The sequence below is a fragment of the Dipodomys merriami genome, unplaced genomic scaffold, assembly GCF_024711535.1.
Source record: "Dipodomys merriami isolate MVZ:Mamm:240054 unplaced genomic scaffold, mDipMer1.0.p SCAF_8, whole genome shotgun sequence".
Classification (NCBI taxonomy): Eukaryota; Metazoa; Chordata; class Mammalia; order Rodentia; family Heteromyidae; genus Dipodomys; species Dipodomys merriami.
The window spans coordinates 2329133-2350231 of record NW_027206401.1 but is presented as its reverse complement, the minus strand read 5'-3'; the positions used below and the strand labels follow the sequence as shown (position 1 = coordinate 2350231).

General features: G+C 46.6%; 1 protein-coding gene across 6 annotated transcripts in view; it reads right to left on the bottom strand.

Annotated features, from left to right (window-relative positions):
• The window catches only part of Pde10a (phosphodiesterase 10A), a 311016-nt gene that overhangs the window by 28998 nt on the left and 260919 nt on the right, over positions 1–21099 (bottom strand). For all 6 annotated transcript variants that reach the window (XM_070010313.1, XM_070010310.1, XM_070010312.1 and 3 more), the window contains 7 exons: positions 14246–14366; positions 12727–12776; positions 9426–9566; positions 6365–6520; positions 5201–5251; positions 4207–4265; positions 2017–2068 (listed from right to left, as the gene is read on the bottom strand). In XM_070010313.1, coding sequence (XP_069866414.1) covers positions 2017–2068; positions 4207–4265; positions 5201–5251; positions 6365–6520; positions 9426–9566; positions 12727–12776; positions 14246–14366 — 630 coding nt within the window. The remainder of the gene's footprint in view (positions 1–2016; positions 2069–4206; positions 4266–5200; positions 5252–6364; positions 6521–9425; positions 9567–12726; positions 12777–14245; positions 14367–21099) is intronic.

Here is a 21099-nt window from a genome sequence, read left to right as displayed (position 1 = left end):
CTGTAGTGCCAGACAATCATCATAATGATCTCTAGGTATTTACCATGTGGTAAACACATTTACATATTGATGTGTACCAGGAGGTAAGCTACATCCCACTATTATAGAGCTAGTAATTAGAACTCCTACTAGCCATTTTTATAGTCCACGCCTTTCTAACAAATGTACTTCCCTACTTTTAAATGGTTAACTGTGAACTCATTTCGCCTACCCAATTTGTTCATCCGTTTTCTAGAACAAATATTTCTTTAATGCTTAACATATCTAACTGTCCATATTGGACTGGGCTTACATAAATGCTCTACTAGAGTTAACTTCAGATATCCAGATCAGAGCTGTGAAATTATTCCTCAGAGGACAAGAACTAATTCTTGGAGGAGAACAGCCATGACAAAATTTATGCAAAAGCAGCATGGTCACCATGTGGGCAGAGGAAGAGTAGGAAATCGCATGTAAAATTAACTTATAGGTGGATATAACCGTTTTTGTTGTTTTGTTTCTGTCAGTCATGGGGCTGAACTCCAGGCCTGGGAACTGTCCTGAGCTCTTTAGCTCAAGGCTAGCACTCTACCATTGGAGCCATAGTGCCACTTCTGCTTTTGTGGTGGTTTACTGGAGATAAGAATCTCACAGACTTTCCTGCCCAAGCTGGCTTTGAGTAGCTAGGATTATAGGCGTGAGCACTGGCGCCTGGCTACATGTAACAGTTCTGTCCATGGGGGCTGGCCCTCCATGTTCCCATTCACCATTTGTGCTATCATATTTCCTGGGTATCTAATGTTCCTTTCCCTCATACGTGGTGATGGGAATTATAAAGCAGATGCCAGTGAGCAAACCCCTGACTGTCTCTGGTGTCACTGAGCTCACAGCCTAGTAGGGGAGACAACATGAGTGAATCAACCCACACCAACTGAGACTGCTGCCACATTCAGAGCTGTGAAGGCGCTGAGCACAGGGCCGGAAAACTCCTCAGGCCCGAGCACCTTTCTGGAGGCCCTGGCCCACATGGGAGGACAGAAGGGGGATGAGAAGCCAAGCAGGAAGAGTGCTTCCAGGAAGTGGTGCCATCTGCTCCACCCCGTGAGCAGGCCCCTCACTCATGCCAGAGACATGTGAACTTCAAGTCTGAGGACGCAAGAGAAGTACGTGCTTTGGGGAAAGGGCACTGAGCTAGAGACCAGGGGGAAATGGGGTGTGAATGTTTTGAAAGGCCTCTGGAGTGGGTAAAACATTTATCTCCAGAGCAGCAATCGTGGTCACCTCTAGAGCCTCGGTGGCCACGTCCCCTAGCTGGGCCCTGACACTGCAGTGAAGTGGTTCGTCCTGAACGGGACGTCTCGAGCACTGCACATGAGCTCCCGGGCCCTGGGGACCGTCCCTCTAGCCACACTGTCACCAGGAGCCGCAACCTTGGTGGGTGAGGGCCGTGTTGCAGCCTCCGCTGAGGAGACCTCTTGAAGATTACTCTATTGTGAAGTGGACTAGAACAATGGGAAGGAAAAGAGCCTTTGTCAGAGCTGACAGCGTTCCAAGCACAGGCGCACCTGACCGCAGGGAACCATGTCCACGCAAAGGGATTCAAGACAAAAGCAAAGTCACAAGGAGGACGGCTGGAGTTCTACGCCTTCCTGTGGCTTTCTGCTCAAAGTGCCCGCCAACCCTCCGCGAGAGAACAGTTGAGACTAAAACGAAATAGAATGAACTTGAAGATCAAGAAGAATCAACGGCAGATCCCTAATATAACATCTATGTCCAAGGTGGCTTGGAGGATATAAAGATAAACCACAAGTCTTTTCAAAGTAAGCTGTTTTATATGAAAATTGGGATATGGCTACTCAAACTTCCTTTCCCCGAGAATCTCAACAGAAATTACAAATAGAAGGCAGTAGATTGGTAGGTATCGCATTGTCGTAACGTTTAGAAGGGTTTGTCTAATTCATATGGGATGTTCCACCAGAATGAGGACCATGGAATTTAAGATTAAATAAATTATTTTCACCACAAAAGGCAACTTACCATTATGTGTTCAAGCAGAGAATCTATTGCAACTATGTTATCAAAATATGTTCTGAAAGAAAGTAACATGAACCAGGTTAGGAACAGTACTTAGATCACAGTACACACTCAAGAATGTATTAGTTATATGTGCCTGCATTTAAACAACTACAGAGATATGATCTGATTTTTTGGAAACAATCACTATCATCTTAAATAAATAACATTTTATCATTGCCTTAATATTGGGGCTTTACTCTAGAGGATGCATTTAGTGATTACTAAATGAGTACTTTATTGCTCAGAACCAAAACAGAGCAAAGGTCACAACATGTAATGACACAATGCAGAACTAAAACTGGCTCCACAATACTAATGTAATCAATTTGAGGGAGGGCGGGTTTTGGGGAAGCTAGAGTTCTGTTTTTTTTTTTTTTTAAGTGATTGTACAAAGGAGTTGCCATTTGCCAAAGTAGTTTATGAATATAACGTATCTTGACCAATTGGATTGAAATGAAAAATTGGAAAGAGTTAAAAAGCAGTTTTATTGTAAAAATGGAATTCATTTGAGAAGAACTGTCAGATACAAGTAATGATGTGTCTAATGACTATGTAAATTAAACATATTATTATTGCTATTATTATAAATGTCACCAAAAAAATGAAGTAACAGCCATGTATATTACAAGAAGATGTAAAAAAGCATTCAATATGGTTCTACTGGCTATGTAAAGCTTTCAGTTTAGGCTTACATAAACTTAGCAGTGTTCTCACACTTAAGGAAACTAACAATAATGAACAATTATTTTTTAAGGGTAATTTTTAGCTTGAAATTAGGGAGACTGAGAGCATCCTTCAGGGCACAGCACACTGAAGGCACCATGTAAGGAAGCCGGGAGAAGCAGGAGAGAAGCAGGAGGGCTCAGGGTGGCCTGAGGTGTTCAGCCGACTCTGGGACACTTGCAAAGTAAACAAAGTACCCTGGCTAGAGAAAGCTCGCAGCTTTGCTTTCTATATGCCTTGAAGGAATACAGTCACACATCCTAGAAGACTCTTTGTTTGAAAGAAGAATATTGACTTATGTTGTCAAAAGAGATCTTCAGCTCTACATTTCTTTATTTTTTAATTTATAAAAACAAGTAAAATGTGAACTGGTAACTCAAGAAATTATTTGTGGGGCCAGGCGCTGGTAGCTCATGCCTGTAATCCTAGCTACTCAGGAGGCTGAGATCTGAGGATCGTGGTTCAAAGCCAGCCTGGGCAAGAAAGTCCGTGAAACTCTTATCTCCAATAAACCACCAGAAAACCAGAAGTGGCACCGTAGCTCAAGTGGTAGAGCACTCGCCTTGAGCTGAAGAGCTGAGGGACAGCGCTCAGGCCCAAAGTTCAAGCCCCACGACCGACAAAAAAAAAGAAAAAGAAAAAAGAAAAAAAAAAAGAAATTATTCATGGGAAGTCTAGTATTTGCTGGCATATAATATGAAATTCCGCTACATGGCAATGTGGGAGCTGACACCATTACAGCTTTCACAGGGATCCAGGGTGAACACACACGTGTGGCTTCTTTAGTGACTGGTAGGAGGGAAGTTACCAAGACCCGGCGCATTTTCACGATGCAATGCTTAGCCAGGAGGATCAGCTTTACAGAAGGTCAGTCCTGGTGGCAAGCAAAACCAGTATGAACCTGAAATTTGATGAACATCTACAATTGCCTTCGTTACCAGCTCACAGGAGTTTTTCTGAGTCAAAGAAATAGAACATGTTCTCAAAAAGATATCTGAGATGCTATGCACAGAAAAGTTTAAAATATTTTTCATAATATTTAAAATTGATATTGGTAGGAAATGGTAGAGAGGAAATTTGGGGGGGTAAAGTCAGAAGAATTCCTCTCCTAATGCTGTCAGAATTCTCTACAAAAACAGCTAATTAGTGTCTTCAACCTGCTATAAGACAAGCTATTTACAAAGTTAATGTCCAAATAAAAATTAGCATCATCAATTTATATCAGTAATGTTTCACTTATAAAGTGAACATGGGTGATGACCTAACTCTATAATCTGAAATATAATTAATCATTCTTCCCAAATTACTTGTATAATGAAGATTCATCTTTGGTTATTGACCACCGTGGAGACCAATCTATCACTGCCAAGGCCTGAACTTAAACAACTAATCAATAAAGTTTTCAATATCCCTAGAAATGAGACTCACTTGGATACATCCAGTAGAAAGTCATTTAGCTCCGTCTGTTTGGCAAGACCTCTGCATACCTGCCATGTAAAGTAATGGCTATTAGTGATATGGATTTCCACTTACTTGAAAATGCAAGTTCTTTCCATTAACAGCACAACTGCCTGACTTGTGTAATAATCTCAATGACTATTCTCATCTGTTGAATACATGAATATGCTAAACCCTGACTGGTGTATCTGCTATTATTACCTCATTTACTAACTACAAACTCCACAGGTTTGGGATTTAAACTTCACAGGTGAGACACGAAGCAATGGAGAAGCCTAGCAGGACCCAGGCCTCACGCGTGTCAGATGCAGCATTCAGATATAGTCAGTCTACCACAACTGATCACCAAAAATATTTTTGATACATTATAAGCCAAGCACTGATGGCTCCTAGCTCCTCAGAAGGCTGAGACTTGGAGGATCACAGTTCAAAGTCGACTTGGGTAGAAAGATATACTTGATTCCATCTCCAGTTAACCAACAAAATTTGGAGCTGGAGGCATGACTCAAGGGTAGCAACCCAGCAATGGGCAAGAAAGGAGAATGAAAGCATGAAGCCCTGAGCTAGAACAAACACTTGATACTGTCAAAACTGTTGGCACATCTGCTACCTACACTTGAGGACGGTGAAGTCCTGGCCCCCATCCTGTTATCCCACAACTCCACTTTCTTCCCGTACATTGACTTTGCTGAAATGGAAAGGGGAGGAGAGAAGGGCTCTTAAAAAATACATGTGTGTAATTGACATATATTGAAGACAGGAAGTAAGGGAATAAATAGGAAGGATTAAATGAATAAGCATTTTAGAAATCACAAAAATTGTAATATTTTTTTAAAAAGCATAAAAAGTAAAAACGAAAGCAAAGCATGACCCTGCTAATAGGTCTCTACTCTGATGCCCAGTGATGCACTCGAGTAACTCTTCTTCCTTAGGAAGATGCTGTGAACGCATCCCGGAGCCTCACCTGCACCTGATGTATGGCGACTGAAGCCCAGGCGAGATTTGCTGTTGCAACCTAAAAAAGCAAGAAAACATACAAATACGACACACAGAAAATATTCATCAGTTACACAGCACCGCCCAAATGAAGGTAACTGAGCTTCAGAGATCTGCAGGACACTAAGTGTCAAATAGTAATGCACATGCTTTTTCTTTTTTTTTTTTTTTAACCTTTCCCCTACTAATTAATGGAGCTTAAGGCTCTTGTTGTAACATAAAATGAGTACTTTCAAGTTTAACAGAAAGTCTATTTAGAAGGGCTCTAGGAGCCTGTAAGATGATGTGTTATTTCTAAGACATGAAATCCCTATGCTTGCGCTCGCTGACAAGATCTTGCTTTGGCGACTAGCCAGCTTCTTTTACCGTTTATTGTGCAGTTAACATATATCGGCTAGGAACCAGGCACTACTCCAAGTGCTGCAGGCAGAGCAGTAAGTGCCACGGCCACACACTGGGGCCCCTTTCTGTGTGCTGTGGGGGAGAGCCACACTGAGGCCAAGTGTCGTGCGTGATGTAAGAGGAGGCAGCGGCAGGACAGAGCACCCACGGGCATCAAGTGCACAGGGGCCCCCAAGGGAAGGCGCAACTCCCGAGGAGGACAGAGGGACAGAGCCAGGAAGCCCACACTGAGGGAGGGGCAGGGCCTCCACGGAAGGAGGGACAGCGGGAACAGCACGGGGGGAGGGTCAGACAGCGGGTGGGGCCAGGCCATGCAAGGACTGGCTGAGGTGGATGTGAGACATTTTGGTATTTGAGCTTGGCATCTACGAGCCTACTCCACTTGCATGAGCAGTGAAGGCAGCATTGCATTCCTAGCATACTCACGCCGGTATTTCATATTCGTATTTGACACTCGGTTTAGAGAAAGGACGTTTTTAAGAAGGCATGAAGACAGCCAGAATGTAGAGCTTCAAAGCCACCACACAGCGTTATTGGACTGTGTATTGTCCATATGTTTTCTTACAGAAAAAAGGCTATGCTACCAATTAATCAGTTCCCTCTATAATCAACCTCAGGAAAATGAACACTTTCTAGGCAATCATGAGTATTCACATCAAAACAATGTCACGCAAGCTTTGAGTTGTAAAGATACATGAGTCACTGAGTGTTAGCGGCCAAAGACGCTCACCTCCTGATGACTGAGACAGAAGGCCTCTTTGCCCCAGTGCCGATACAGCTCAAGGATGCCAATCAAGTCACCAATCGCAGTGACGATCGGCAAACAGAGAACAGACTGGATCCGAGTTCCCGATTCCAGCCCAGTACCTCTTGGAAATCGTTCATCCTGAAAAGGTAAAGGGGAAATGCATAAATTCAGTGAGAGACACAAAATCAGTAGGGGGGCATGATGGAAAGGAAAGGGAGCTGCCAGGTAGATAGGAAGAAGCACTGGACATGACACGTCACAGATAAACATGGCCCATCAGGAGACCTCTTGTTCCCATGGTGCCCAGGACGCTGCCCTGAGTTTCTGCTCAAATGCCTCTACTTCCCATAATGCACTGGGTATCTGCTCAACCAAAGGAAAGAGTTGGGATGGTGCATAGAGGAGCCCAGCCATCAAGCAATCAGAGCAAAGCCCAAGGGAGGAGACCCCGAGGGACCCTGTGCCATAGAACTGCCCGGTGAGGAGGGCTGTGACGGCTGTGTGGGCGCTCTCCAAACAAAGGGCCTAGCTACCCTCCTGCTTCCCTTTCAAACAAACTTGCTCTGTCCGCATGAAGAAAAAGAAGGAGAGTAACAGAATCACGCTGTAGCTCCAATTCCTTTCAGAAATTTGCATGAGACTTGTCATCAATGATGAGCAGTCTTTTTCAAAAGAAAAGCAAATGATGATGGTTACATAAAAATCTTACTTAAAAATGCTTATTGTCAGCAATATAAAACCTATACTCAATTACTTTCATGTTATTTTTATCCTTGACAAGGACAAACCTGATGAATGAACGTGTATGTTCATTTTGTGTAATAATAATAAAGTCATCATAAAAGCTGACAGTTATCCATTTATCTTCCTAGCCAGACTGTCCTCAGGCTTCATAGGCATAATGAGATAATATAAATCACTCCAAATGCAAACACTACATAGAGAAAAACTGTTTATAAACATTTCTTCTTTTTCTGTTTTCAAGGTTAGAGTAACACAAAAGGGTATGTTATTAAGACTATTCTGATTGAAACCTCCAAGGTCCATGTAAGTACTGTAAGCACTCAGATTGTCTGATAACTATTAGTTATTTATCCTACGAACAGAAATTATTTTTTTTACTTGAATCATTTTATTCCTTAGCAAAATCACTGAAAGAAAACATAGAGAAATAGACTGACTTACTATCAAAACTCTACTTCTGTTTCTTCAATGTGTACTGGCTACAGGAAGCTACCGGCCACAAATTAGTACTTTCCATGAATCAAGAATAGTAAAAAAAGGGGCTGGGAAGGTGGCTCAGTGGTAGAGCGCTTGCCTTGCATGCATGAGGCCCTGGGTTCGATTGCCCAGCACCACATAAGCAAAAAGAAAAAAAGTCGGAAGTGGCGCTGTGGCTCAACTGGTAGAGTGCTAGCCTTGAGCTGAAGAGCTGAGGGACAGCACCCAGGCCCAGAGTTCAGGCCCCACTACCAGACCCGCCCCCCCCCCCAAAAAAAAGAATAGTTAAAAAAAAATCTATGTTTGTAATTTGCAGGCCTTTAGGAGTCTGCATGCACAAAAGAACACTCTCAAGTTAGAATATATGGCATGTTCCATCTCCATTTTTCTACAATGTTACTAGTTCCTGATTGCAAAATTATGTAATTATGGCAAAAAAAATTTTAAAGAACACACTTAAAAGGCTTCAGATAGGGTTAGCAATGGACGGAGAAAACTCCTTGCAAGTCTGAACACCTTGCCGTGCATCTCAGTGCAACACCGGCATTGACACACTGCGGAAGACAGCCCTGCACTGTCCAGTGTCTCTGTAGGTCCACCCTTCGTAGAGCCTTCCAACTCCGGTCATGTGATCATGCAATTAATGGGAGGACAGTAAGTCAGATGTAAGCTGAGGTTTGAAAAGTCGCCTTCCTTCTTCTCTCTTGGACTCTGGCTACTGTAGGAATGTGCCAGGCTAGCCTTATAGGTGGGGTGAGAGAGAAACAGGGAGCACTGAGGTCTTCCAAGACTGGACAGCACCTGACTGAGGGCCAGTGGGCCTTGGCCCCATGAGAGGGTCCAGGTCGGCAGAAGGGGCCAGTCCACAGACTCAGCTGGGACAGGAAGTGGCTGCGGTAAGACACCCCCAGATTTGGGGCGGTCTGTGTGCAGCAACTGCTGGCTCACTTGTGTGCATGCAGCAGGATGTGAAATGGCAACTGTTGTGTGTACATGAATACAACATATATTCTAACGTTTCACCCTACTGACACGTGCACTGAAATAAGAATTCTTTAAATTCAGCTCTTAGTGAATGTACAAGAGACAATTTTCTGAATATAAGCACCCGGCTTATATGTTTTGATTTGTATAGCAGACCCTTCGTCTGGTTCCAAGAAGACCTCCATCAAGGGAAAGCTGCAAATGCTCTAGAACTACTCACATTTACCTTTGCTGTATGAATACGGGTCAGATGTACATAATCTGCCACTCCACGGAGCAGGCTGGATCATTGTCTCAAAAATTACTGTTGCATGCAGGAATACTGCTCACCAAAAATGACATCTTATCTACTCCTCATCACAAACACGCTGGGTGCTTGATTCAGGTTTTCCATAATCTCACCCAGTTTCTACTAAATCTTCACTGTATCACGTTATGCACATCCACTTTTACCTTGCTTCAGGGCACCACTTGCTCTGGGGGAAGTATATTTTCACAAAACTTCAGTAAGGGCAGGTAAACAGCAGGTCACAAAATGACTTAAACACCACTGATGGTAACACGAAACTGGCTGAGAGTTTCTCTGTACCCACTGAGCGGAACAACACATATATTAGGATCTGAAACTTCTGATTTTGCTATTTATTATTTGCAGGTATGCATGCATGATGTACATATGCATGTATGTATGATGTACTACTGTGCTTGGTCAAAACCATATGTGATACACCTGTGAATAGGGCAGGCTTACTGTATTTTGTTTTAAAGCTTAACCTCTAATTGGGCATGGTACATCATTTTTTCAGAAATACTTCAGTTACGATCAGAAGTCCTTTACCCCAAGGATGTCCTCCACGAGCAGCGTCTTCCTGGACTTGGCCACGTAAGCAGAGATGGTGGTGCCCTGGGTGATGGGTCCGGCCGGGATGAGCCGGGGCTGGCCCTCCTTCATCCCGGGTGGTGTGAACACACACAGACTCTAGGAGGAAGACGAGAGCGTGCTTTATGGGTGTCCTGTACCGCAGCCCGGACGGACACCGGAGCCCTGCCCGACAGCCATCCGCACGCGGACCCCCAGATGAGGCAGTCCTCTGGTCTGGGGAATCCACACAGAAAGGGGGTTAACTGTGAGGACAGGCAGCACAGACACAGCAAGCTCAAGAGGGACCCTAGCAGTCCACCACGTCAGCAGCCACGCTCCCTTCAGAGAGGACCAGCAGCCGCGAGTCAAGTGATCTAGTGTCGTCTCTCATTACAGTATTTGTTTCTCACACATCGTTTTTTTTTTATCCTCAACCACTCACTTGACCAGATTTTAGAACTATTTTTAAGAAATATATAAAATCGGCTTCCTGTTTGTTTCCCTAAAACCACTAGGTGGCACTAAAGAGTAAGAAAAGCTGAGATGTAGCCTAGGCAAGACCAGCCACTACCTTCACCTGAAGCTAACTTCACACTGTTCTTAAAAATACACCAGCCTGTACAGATTGTCAGTGCACCTGAAGCCTCACACAATCACTACAACAAACAGGCTATGCAAACGAAGCAATATTTCCAGGCAACTGTTTACGTGACACACACTAAAGACACAGACCGTTTCTTCCGCTTGTCCAGTGTCTCCCAGCGTGTACCCAAGCAGGGGAATTTTCTAACACATCTTCTTCACGGTTTGGGAGTCATAAAAAACCCAGAATGTGAAGGGGGAGATGAGTGTCCTTAAAAGAGGAAGTCTGTGAGGATAGACAGAGCGTGGCGGCCATTGTCGGAAAGCAGGAACTCTGGCCGGAGGGGAGCCTGCGGGATACCTAGGGAAGGCTCGGCTGGGAGCGAGGATGGGCACTGGCCGAGGGGGACACCCGGCTGCACAGGTGAGGAGTCTCCACACGGCTCGGGATTGAGGGCTTACAACCATGCAGCCATTCGTGTTTACAAACAAACACTTCTAAACTGACTTACTGATCAGTCCCACAACTTGCGCTTGTTAGTGACCTACTGTGAATTAATGTTTAAGAATTGGCGCTCATAACATTATAACTTTTACAAACAAATTCTGGTTGACAGCCCAAGACAAAAATGATAACATGTGAAATGTTATTTTGAATGTGTGGCTAAGTGTAAATGAATAAAAAAGAACAAAGACACCAAAAAATGAATTAAGCAAAACTTCAGTCTCAGGAAACCATTTTTCCCAACAAACACCTCCAAAGCACCTCGTCTATGTCAGTCACATGACAAAATATTCTGCTCCTGACAAACCATTTCTTCCTCCCAGTGCCCATGGGCAAGGGGAGCCATCTCTCCACACTCCTTGGCCAGTGCACCATGAGCTCCCTGTGATTCCCTGCTCACTGCTGCCAACTCTACTGAAGAGAATCTTGGCCTGCTGAGCAGCTTAGCATATTCCTCTGACACTAGCAGGTACTTCAAATACTTGTCGAGTAAACAGCATTTATGATGCAACATTCGAGCTATGGAGGAGGGGAGATGAAGGTTTAGAAAGTTCGCCAGTCTTGCCCAAATCACAGTCATCAAGTGATGAATCAGAACCACAAGGTTTTTGAAGCTAACCTACTTCCTGGGGCATTTCCGTCCTTCTGGAAGCCTTCTCTCCCCTCTGGGACAGCCCCGGTGGGCAGGAGGTAGACGATGTGGGCACCAGGACCGGGCTGCCTGCGGCCTCTCCCACCCGGCCCAGCTGGCACTCAAAGGCAGTCTGCTCAGGAAACATCCCACTGCTCAGTAAACATTATCTGCAGAGGTGATCACTAAACACTGTGTTCAGCCTGTTACTTGGAAACTAGACATTTTTCTATGGTTTACCGTACACAGCAATGTCTATATTCCTTGAAACTGTCCATCTTATCTATGTTCACATTTATTCGTAAAAATTGTGTCCTTATAATTCATCACATTTCCACTATACCCCTCATAATCATCACACATATGGGATTATGTTTTCTCTCTTTGGATCGTTCCTTCTTTTAGCAAATAGTTTCTTTGTGTTGTCTTCAGATGTGCTTGTACATGCGGGCTCTCTCCCCAGGAAGTAGCAAAGTCTCAGGAGGGCAGAGACTAAAGCCCTGCGGTGCTGCAGTACCTAGAACAAGCCTACATGAGCTGCTGCCCAATATCCCAATATATCTTACATGATGAATAGATACACTTTAACATTTTAACTATTTATTTTACTACTTGTATTACTGTTTACTCAAGACTAAAATCGGATGTCTCTGAACACTTTTTCTCCATTTCTATTAATATATTAAATAGCATCAACATAATATATTTTGATTACTCAAGGATATAGCTATTATATTGTGCCAACATATCCCCAAATCTCAAGAATGCTGCCTAACATTTAAGTAACACAAGTAAATGGCAACTATATTGATAAATACGCCTCACGCTCTGAATGGAAATGAATTGACGAAGACTATGCTGGGCTATCATCTGACTCCTTCTCAACTGCAGTGATGGAACGAGCCGGAATGTTGTGTCAGACCAGGCCCGAAGTGCAGGGCTGGGAAGCCCACAGCTGGACATGGTGAGCCACGGACACTGACAGACGCTCCGGGATCTGAATCCAGCAAACCAGTCCCAGAGCACTTACAGAGCTGTCTTCTACAACCACACAATCACACACTGCCAGCCTCTGCGTCTACTCTATTAAACTGTGTATGATGCCTGGAAATGGGCACAGGCTGTGTACAGCACGCCAGCCCAAAGTACTGAAACGCCAGACAACACAAACCTAGAACTGCAACCCACGATACAGGATACTACAAACCAAAGCAAAAACAACACAGATTCCAAGACCTTCTCTGTAAATAGTGCTGTGCAATGCTTGACTGGTACTAGTCATATATGGAAGCAAAACACAGGAACATGGTTCAAGTAATAGAGCCTGTTGAGTGCAAAGGCCTGAGTATGGAAGAAAAACAAAATAACAATCCTAAGACGAGAAGGAAAAAGGAAGGAAAGCAAAGAGGAGGAAAGGAGGAGAGGAAAGGAAGAGGAAGAAATAAAAATAAGCTTAAAGTACTTATGTATGTCTATCATTTGGAATACAGTAAGTATTGTCAAAGACCAATTATTGCTATTTCTTATCTGAGCACAGAAACTTGAGGAGAGATACTCACATTATTACATTCTCCAAGGAAATACAGCGCAAATCCATCAGCTTTTGTGGCTGCCAAAGTAATAAGAGAGGAAAAAACTGATCTCAGTGGAGGAATATAACATGTATAATAATTTCTCTATGGTGAGAATCAGACAGGAGCCTTTTGAATAGATTTGCTCACATCATCCGTGGTCATTCAATAAGCAACAAGATAATCGATGGCCTTGCTCAGTTCCATATTGGAACACCTTCACAGGCTTTTACCACTGTCTTCCATACACACCAGCCATCACACTCTCACAATACATCTGCCAACCTTCAAGCATGGAGAATTCATTTTTAATCAGGAAATTTTGTTTTTAAGTTTTATAGTATTAAAATATGCCTTACATAATGATCCTACTACTAACTAAAGTAAGCACCAGTCAAGATGGGTGGCATGCGCTACCCAAGTAGTCGCGGAAGAGCACAGAAGTTAACTCGTCTAGAACTGCTCAGGAGCTGAGTGCAGCAGCTCATACTTGCAGCCCAGCTACTTGTGATGTGGAAACTGGGGGAATCACAGCCCAAGCCAACTCCAGCAGAAGGCACGAGACGCTATCCAAAAATAAATAAAAAGGCCAACATTGGGCTAGGGTGTGACTCAAGTGGTAGAGAGCCAGCGTGCCATGTCTGAGGCCTTGAGCTCAAACCACAGTACTGCCACACACACACACACACACACACACACACACATCATGCGCACACACATGAGCATGTATACACATGCACACACACGTGTACACACATGCATGCACATATGCACACATCCGCATACACACAAAAACCTTCAGGGTCATCTGAAGCTAAATACAATAGCAACAAACAACAGAGTTCTGGAAGGGTTTCCTAAATGTGAATCCCTACCTAAATCCTTTTTATCTATGTGTCTTTGGGTGACATACTGAGCCTCTATAGCTTCCTTACAAGTAAATGGTAACAGTCACAGAAACTAGCTTGTGAGCTCTTACATACCATACTTGTGGAAGGCCCAGAGTACAGTTAAGTAGGCACTAAAGAGAACTCCACATATGGTTAAGTAATACATTAGATATTACATATATCACTATTTTTATTGTTAAAGAAGGAACAAGAATTCAATTGTCATAGTAAGTATTCTGGGGGAAAAAATCAAGTCCTAAAAATACATCTTTTCCAAAAAGTCCTTTTCTGATATAATTTTTCCCACATTCTATTCAAAATATAAGCCCACCTTACCCAAATATGTTCATTTTCCCTAAAAGTAATGATTTCCTTTATAAAATGTGATTTACTTGAATAAAATAATGTTCAGTGAAAATTAAAGCCATAAGTATATTCCGTTTAGACATCAGGTTTGCGTTTTGGCACTTTAGGAACTTTTAGGTGTGATCATTCCGGCAGCTTCATAATAAAATGTGTCCCCTGCAGCGAATGACTTGTGCTGCCTCTCGGTGGGTTTGGGTTTGTCCGTGAGGCAGGAGCTCGGGCCGGCGGCCGGGCTGCTGAGAGGCGCGTACCTATCTTGATGATGCTGCTGAGCTCGTACAGCAGGAGCTGGTTGTCCCCTCCTGTGTCCAGACGCTGCTCTATGTAGCTGTTCAACTCATACACCACTCCCTGCATATTCGTATCTTGGTACTTTGAATAGAAATAGCAGAAAGAAATGGCAGTTATCAACAAAATACAATTCCAATTCTAACTTCATATGCTAGTGATTCATTATGAGTTTATAGAGAATTAACTATTATATGTATTTATAAAACAAGTACATTGAAAATTAAAATCGTTCTATTTAGATTACTCTATACACTGTATATGCCAGTCATCCATACTGAAATAGCCAAGACTGCCTATTATAACTTTGCTTCGGAAGTTTTATAATAATGGCAACTTGGTTGAGAAATGGGTACAGACTTCCTGAGGCTGCTCTTCTGCCATGTTAGAGAAGCCGAGGCACTGGTGGCACCCAGCTCCCCTGCCCGGCCTCTCTGTGTGACCCCGGACCAGGACAGAGGGGTCTGCCAGCAGCTCACCACAGGCAGCCACACACCAGAGCTCGCCGGGCACCGGTGCCCACGCCGATGGCCCGGGCTTCCTGAGCACACGCCATGCTGTCTTCTCGACAGGGAGAGACACGTCCGCATCCTGCCAACTAGTGTGCCCTGGTAACATCACCCAAAAAAGACAATTCTGGTGCCCTAAGCTCAGGGGCCGAGGGCGTCCACACCGGGAGAGCAGCCAGGGGACTCTGGTTTCACCTCCCCCCGCCGCCCCCACACACATGTGCACACACACACATGCACCCTCCACGCACGCATGCGCGCACACACCCACACCCCTCCTCCCCGCATACACACACATACCCCCGCATACACACACACACACATGCACGCACACCCCTCCCCCTCATAGACACACGCACCCTCCACGCACGCATGCGCGCACACACCCACACCCCTCCTCCCCGCATACACACACACACACACATGCACCCTCCACGCACGCATGCGCGCACACACCCACACCCCTCCTCCCCGCATACACACACCCCCCCCGCATACACACACACACACATGCACGCACACCCCTCCCCCTCATAGACACACGCACCCTCCACGCACGCATGCGCGCACACACCCACACCCCTCCTCCCCGCATACACACACCCCCCCCGCATACACACACACACACACATGCACGCACACCCCTCCCCCTCATAGACACACGCACCCTCCACGCACGCATGGGCGCACACACCCACACCCCTCCTCCCCGCATACACACACACATACCCCCCCCGCATACACACACACACATGCACGCACACCCCTCCCCCTCATAGACACACACGCACCCTCCACGCACGCATGCGCGCACACACCCACACCCCTCCTCCCCGCATACACACACACACATGCACGCACACCCCTCCCCCTCATAGACACACACGCACCCTCTGCACACGCATGGGCGCACACACCCACACCCCTCCCCCGCATAGACACACACACATACCCCCCTGCAGACACACACACACACATGCACGTACACCCCTCCCCCTCATAGACACATGCGCCCTCCATGCACGCATGCGCGCACACACCCACACCCCTCCCCCGCATAGACACATACATGCCCCCCTGCAGACACACACACACACATGCACCCTCTGAGCACGCATGCACGCACACACACACCCCTCCTCCCCACATACACACACACACATACACGCACGCACCCTCTGAGCACACATGCATGCACACACCCACGCCCCTCCCCCCATACACACACGTACCCTCCGCGCACGCATGCGCGCACACACCCACACCCCTCCCCCGCATAGACACATACATGCCCCCCTGCAGACACACACACACACATGCACCCTCTGAGCACGCATGCATGCACACACACACACCCCTCCCCCCCGCATACACACACACACGTACCCTCTGAGCACACATGCATGCACACACCCACGCCCCTCCCCCCATACACACACGCACCCTCTGAGCACACATGCATGCACACACCCACGCCCCTCCCCCCATACACACACGCACCCTCTGAGCACACATGCATGCACACACCCACGCCCCTCCCCCCATACACACACGCACCCTCTGAGCACGCATGCATGCACACACCCACGCCCCTCCCCCCATACACACACGCACCCTCCGGGCACGCATGCGCGCACTCACATCCACACTCCTCCCCCCCCCAATACACACACAGCCACACACACGCTGTGTTTGGGAACATTCTGGCTGTCTCCCACTCTGAAGGCCCCAGCTCGTACACCCAGTACGTGCTCCCCGTGCTCCCCAGCCACACACTCCATCCCACGCCGCGTGCCGCACACCTACAGTGGCCACGGAGCCACAGCCAGCCCCAGCAGCTCCCGTGCCACTGGAAGAGCAGAAAGTCCAATGCCATGCCTCCTCTGCGTTCAGTGGGCCAGCACAGGCTTTTCTAGAAGCTGCCCCCAAAGCAGCCTTTGTTGGAGGAAGCCGGGCTGCTCCAACTTCCCGGGCGTGCCCACTAACAGCAAGCTGAGGGGGAGCGGCCAGGGCCGGCCAGGGCACACAGGGACGCTGCGGTGTGGGTGACCTTGTTCCCTGAACTCATACACAAGATGGGTGAGCATGGTCAGCCTCAGGAACTGCGCCATCCTGGGGCGGAGCAGAAGAAGCCAAGCACATGTTGTCTGCTTTCTTTGTGTTTGCTCACTTGTATGACCAGAAAGTTCTGGCTTAAATGAACAAAACCCGATCTCACCAGTTACGGAGAAAGTGAGACCCGCAGGGGTCCCCAGACTTGAACCAATTCACAGCGAGACCAGGTTCCCTTACAGGGACAGGACCCTGACAGACATCTGTGACGCAGACTTGCTGCTCCTGGCCCACGGCCCCGCTGCTTATGTGGTGCTGAGGAATCGAACCCAGGGCCTCATGCATGCAAGGCAAGCGAGTTTTGTGACTTTTAACTGACAAAATTTATCTCAGCAACAGCCCAAAGCCTCCCAGGCACTTCCGGTCACGTCTAGTGGTCACTGAAGTGGCAGCGTCCTGTGGCAAACACCTGCGACTCAGGCCTCCAAAAGGTAAGGACGCCGGCAGAGCCCAGAGGGGGCAGCGTCAGCCGTCACCCAGAGTCCGCTCAGAGACGCTTCATGTGTTAGAACGCCAGCTCTTCCTCACCATGCCCAAGCCCTCTGCCCCCACCCAGCACAGAGGCCCGGGAAAGTGCTTATCTGAGAATGGCCAGGGGAATGCAGAGCCAAAGACAGAGACCAAGGAGAGCCCGAAAGCCACCGTACAGCCAAGGTGCTCCTTCCCAGCACTGCGTTGGTCCCGTCGGGGGAGTCCGGCTGACTCTAAGGTGGGCCGCAAGTGCACACTGGTAACGGGCCTTCCATGAACGCAGGCAGCGCCTCTGCCCTCGCTGCCAGAAAAGTCCCTTTGCCAGGGCTCGTGTGCGGCTGCCTTCCATCTCTTTTGTACAGGAAATGGGGTGTCACAAGGAACGGGGAGGAACAAGAGGATGTTCTGGGACGGGAGCAGTTTCTCATGAGATTTCCTTTCCCATCTCTGAGCTTTCATTCTTCTCATTTGTATGAAAAGAAGCGTGAATTACACAGTCTTCAATACACTTTCAACACTTCATCTGTGATAACCTAAGACCTAGGCTTTCAGTTTTTCTTGTTCATTTTAAGCTTTTGAATTCTGACCTTTAACCTGATACATTGGTACATTTTGTTTCCTTTGGTTACTGATAATTGCCTAATTACTTGAACAGTCAACTGTCTTATTAAGATCAATATTCTAGTGCTGTCATATTAACACAGATATTAAAAGCCAGTCTACACAAGCAGAAGCTCCATGCCTCTCTCCAGGATGGTGTGACCGAGGAGGGGGGAGGGGGGAGGGGGACACTGGGGCTGAGCCATGGCCTCTGAGTGGGGACCTACTTCTAAGACGCTCTTTTGGAAACTACATGATAAAGAAGGCCGGTGAGGAAATCAATTCCATGCCTTGACCAATAAAATATGTCAACGCAACATTATTACTTTGTTTTTGTCAGTCATGGGGCTGGGCACTAACCCTGAGATTTTGTGCTCAAGGCTAGTGCTCTACCTACCACTTGACCCACAGCTTCCTTTCTAGCTTTTTGTGGTTAATTGGGGATAAGAATCTCTCAGACTTTTCTGCGCAGGCTGGCTTCAAATAACAATTCTCTGATCTCAGCCTCCTGAGTAGCAGCCAGGATTACAGGCGTGAGCTACCAGCGCCCGACTCAGAATATTATTAAAGCTGTTATGTACTTGTATAGCATTTTTACCTCACACATTTCTTTCCCATCCTTTATTTTTAAGAACCTATATAAAGCTTACATTAAGGATCACTGTATATTTGTAATTCACGATGAATGCATATTCTGTTCCGCACTAATTCCATGTGTGTTTTTTGAGAGCACAGCTTCACAATGCTATGGCACCAGTGGCAGGCCAGCAGTGACCCAACACAAAACCTGAACTGTATCAGAAGCAACAACAGAAGCTCAACTGTGTCCAGTTCTGTCTGCCAGATGTTAGTTTGCTTCCCATGGAATTGTAATGCATCCCGACCCATCCCTGAACAGGGGCTTGGAGCACAGTCTGAGAACCAGAGGAGAAATGACTCTCCCAGCAGGGGCTGGGCTGGGGGGAGGGGAAAGGGGGGACTTGATATCTGGTGAAAGAAAGTGAAGAGACAGTGTCTTTCATTCCTGTCTCCCTATCCCGGTCAAGATCACATAAGGCATAGTCCAGCTCTTCTCGATTCTGTCAGTGAGGAGTGTCTCCTTGGCTCTTCTCTGTGTGTCTTGAATCTGATACCCTTGATGAATGCAGGTAAGGTGAATTTGTTTGGTGTTTTCTCCCCGTTTCTGGCAGTAGTACAGCGAACTGGTGGAGTGAGGATCCTGCCATTCCTTCTGTCTATAAACTGTAGCATGCTCTAGGGAAGAAAAGCTTCCTGTGTCCCTCCCTCCGTTCATTCATAGGAACCTAAAACCCCTGTTTCCTATTTTACTCAGCATTAACACTGCCCTCTAGCCTGATGCTCAGATCGTCCAAGCCTGGCCAGCAGGGGCCCCTTCAGTGTTCTCCATCTTCACAGTTTGTTTGATCAGTACTAGCATTTGAACTCAGGGCTTTCAAACTTGCTTGATTTTCTTGTTGTACTGGTATTCTGAAACCTGAGTCATGTTTCCAACCTGGCTTTTTGCTGGTTAGTTTGGAGATGGAGTCCCTTACATGTTTCTGTTCAGACTGACCTCAAACTGTGCTCCTCCAGGTCTTGGCCTCCTGAGTAGCTAGCATGACAGCCTGCGGCACCCAGACTTTCACATGGTTTCTCCAAACTTCTGAGCCGTAGACCTGAAGTTATGTTCTTCCATAAAATGGGGAGTATGTCCTCTGGCCTGGTTACTTCCAAGAGAAGGGGAGAGGAGTTGCTTCCCCAACCCGTGCGTGTGTGTGTGTGTGTGTGCGCGCGCGCGCGTGTGTGTGTGCGCGCGTGTGCGCGTGCATGCATGTGCATGTGTGTGCAGTACAGGGAATGGCCTATACTTGACAGGTGAGTACTATACTACGGAGTGACAGCCACACAAGCGGTTAAGAGTTTCAGGATTTTTTTTTTTTTTGGTCAGTCATGGGGCTTGAACTCTGGGCCTGGGCGCTGTCCCTCAGCTCTTCAGCTCAAGACGAGTGTTCTACCACTTGAGCTCCTTCCAGTTTTCTGGTGGAAATGGAGATAAGAGTCTCACAGACTTTCCCGCTGTGGCTGGCTTTGAACTGCGATCCTCAGATCTCAGCCTCCTGAGTAGCTAGGATGACAGGCGTGAGCCACCGGCACCTGGCAATTTCAGGACTTTTTAAAGAAACATTTACAAAGGACCAGGGCATCCTGTGCGCTGCCCCAGGCACTACTGCTCCACCTCTGAGGATCTGAGACTGGCTTAGCTGTCCAGCATGACTGCGCATTCTTATAGCTGGGTGTCCCAGCTGGGTGTCCCCCCCTGTTGTGTAATGTAATAACAAGTGAGGGCAGGAAAGCAAGGAGCAGGACATGAGGACGGGTCGGCGTACTGTTAGGGATAGGACATTAACCGTGGGGAAGGTGGGAGGTGGCTTGCGATCAACAGTGAGCCAATGTAAAACATGTTAACCGAGTGACTCAGGACACAAAGGTGGGCAGGGTGGAAAAGGCCTGTCCATTAGTAATTCTGGGACAGCTGTCCAATCACTGATGGACACAGCAAACACTGTCAGTAAGTTAACTGGGAGTAAAGTGTGATTCTCTTCTCTGGGGCAGGTGTACTTCCCCGCTGGGGCAGGTGTACTTCTGGACGTCAGGACACAGCCTTCCTCAGCAAGCTGACACCTACCGGGGTAGGACCAGCAAAAACTCCCACTCTGATGCGTTCTTACATTCTTTTACCCAGAGGTAGACAAGAACACAGCAGCTACTCGTGACAGCTATGACAGTAATGCATTCATAAACAACTTCACTATACACATAACTGTAACTTTTCTAGATAATGGCTATTGTATTCTTTTGCACACAATGAAGAAATGTGCCTAAAACAATACCCTTTAATAATCAGGCTTTCATTCAGAGGACCGAGACCAGGCTTGGGAATTGGCACAGCTCTTTGTCACAGTAACTTTAAAAATCTTAATTAGCATCTGTTTTTACTATGCAACCCCAATTGCTGAAGGAAGAAGAGAAGGAGGGACGTACAGTTTGACACAAATAGAACAAAGGTCTTCCTTTCAGATGGTCTCAGCTTTATAGCTTAAGAAAGTTAGGGTCAGGGTTAGGGT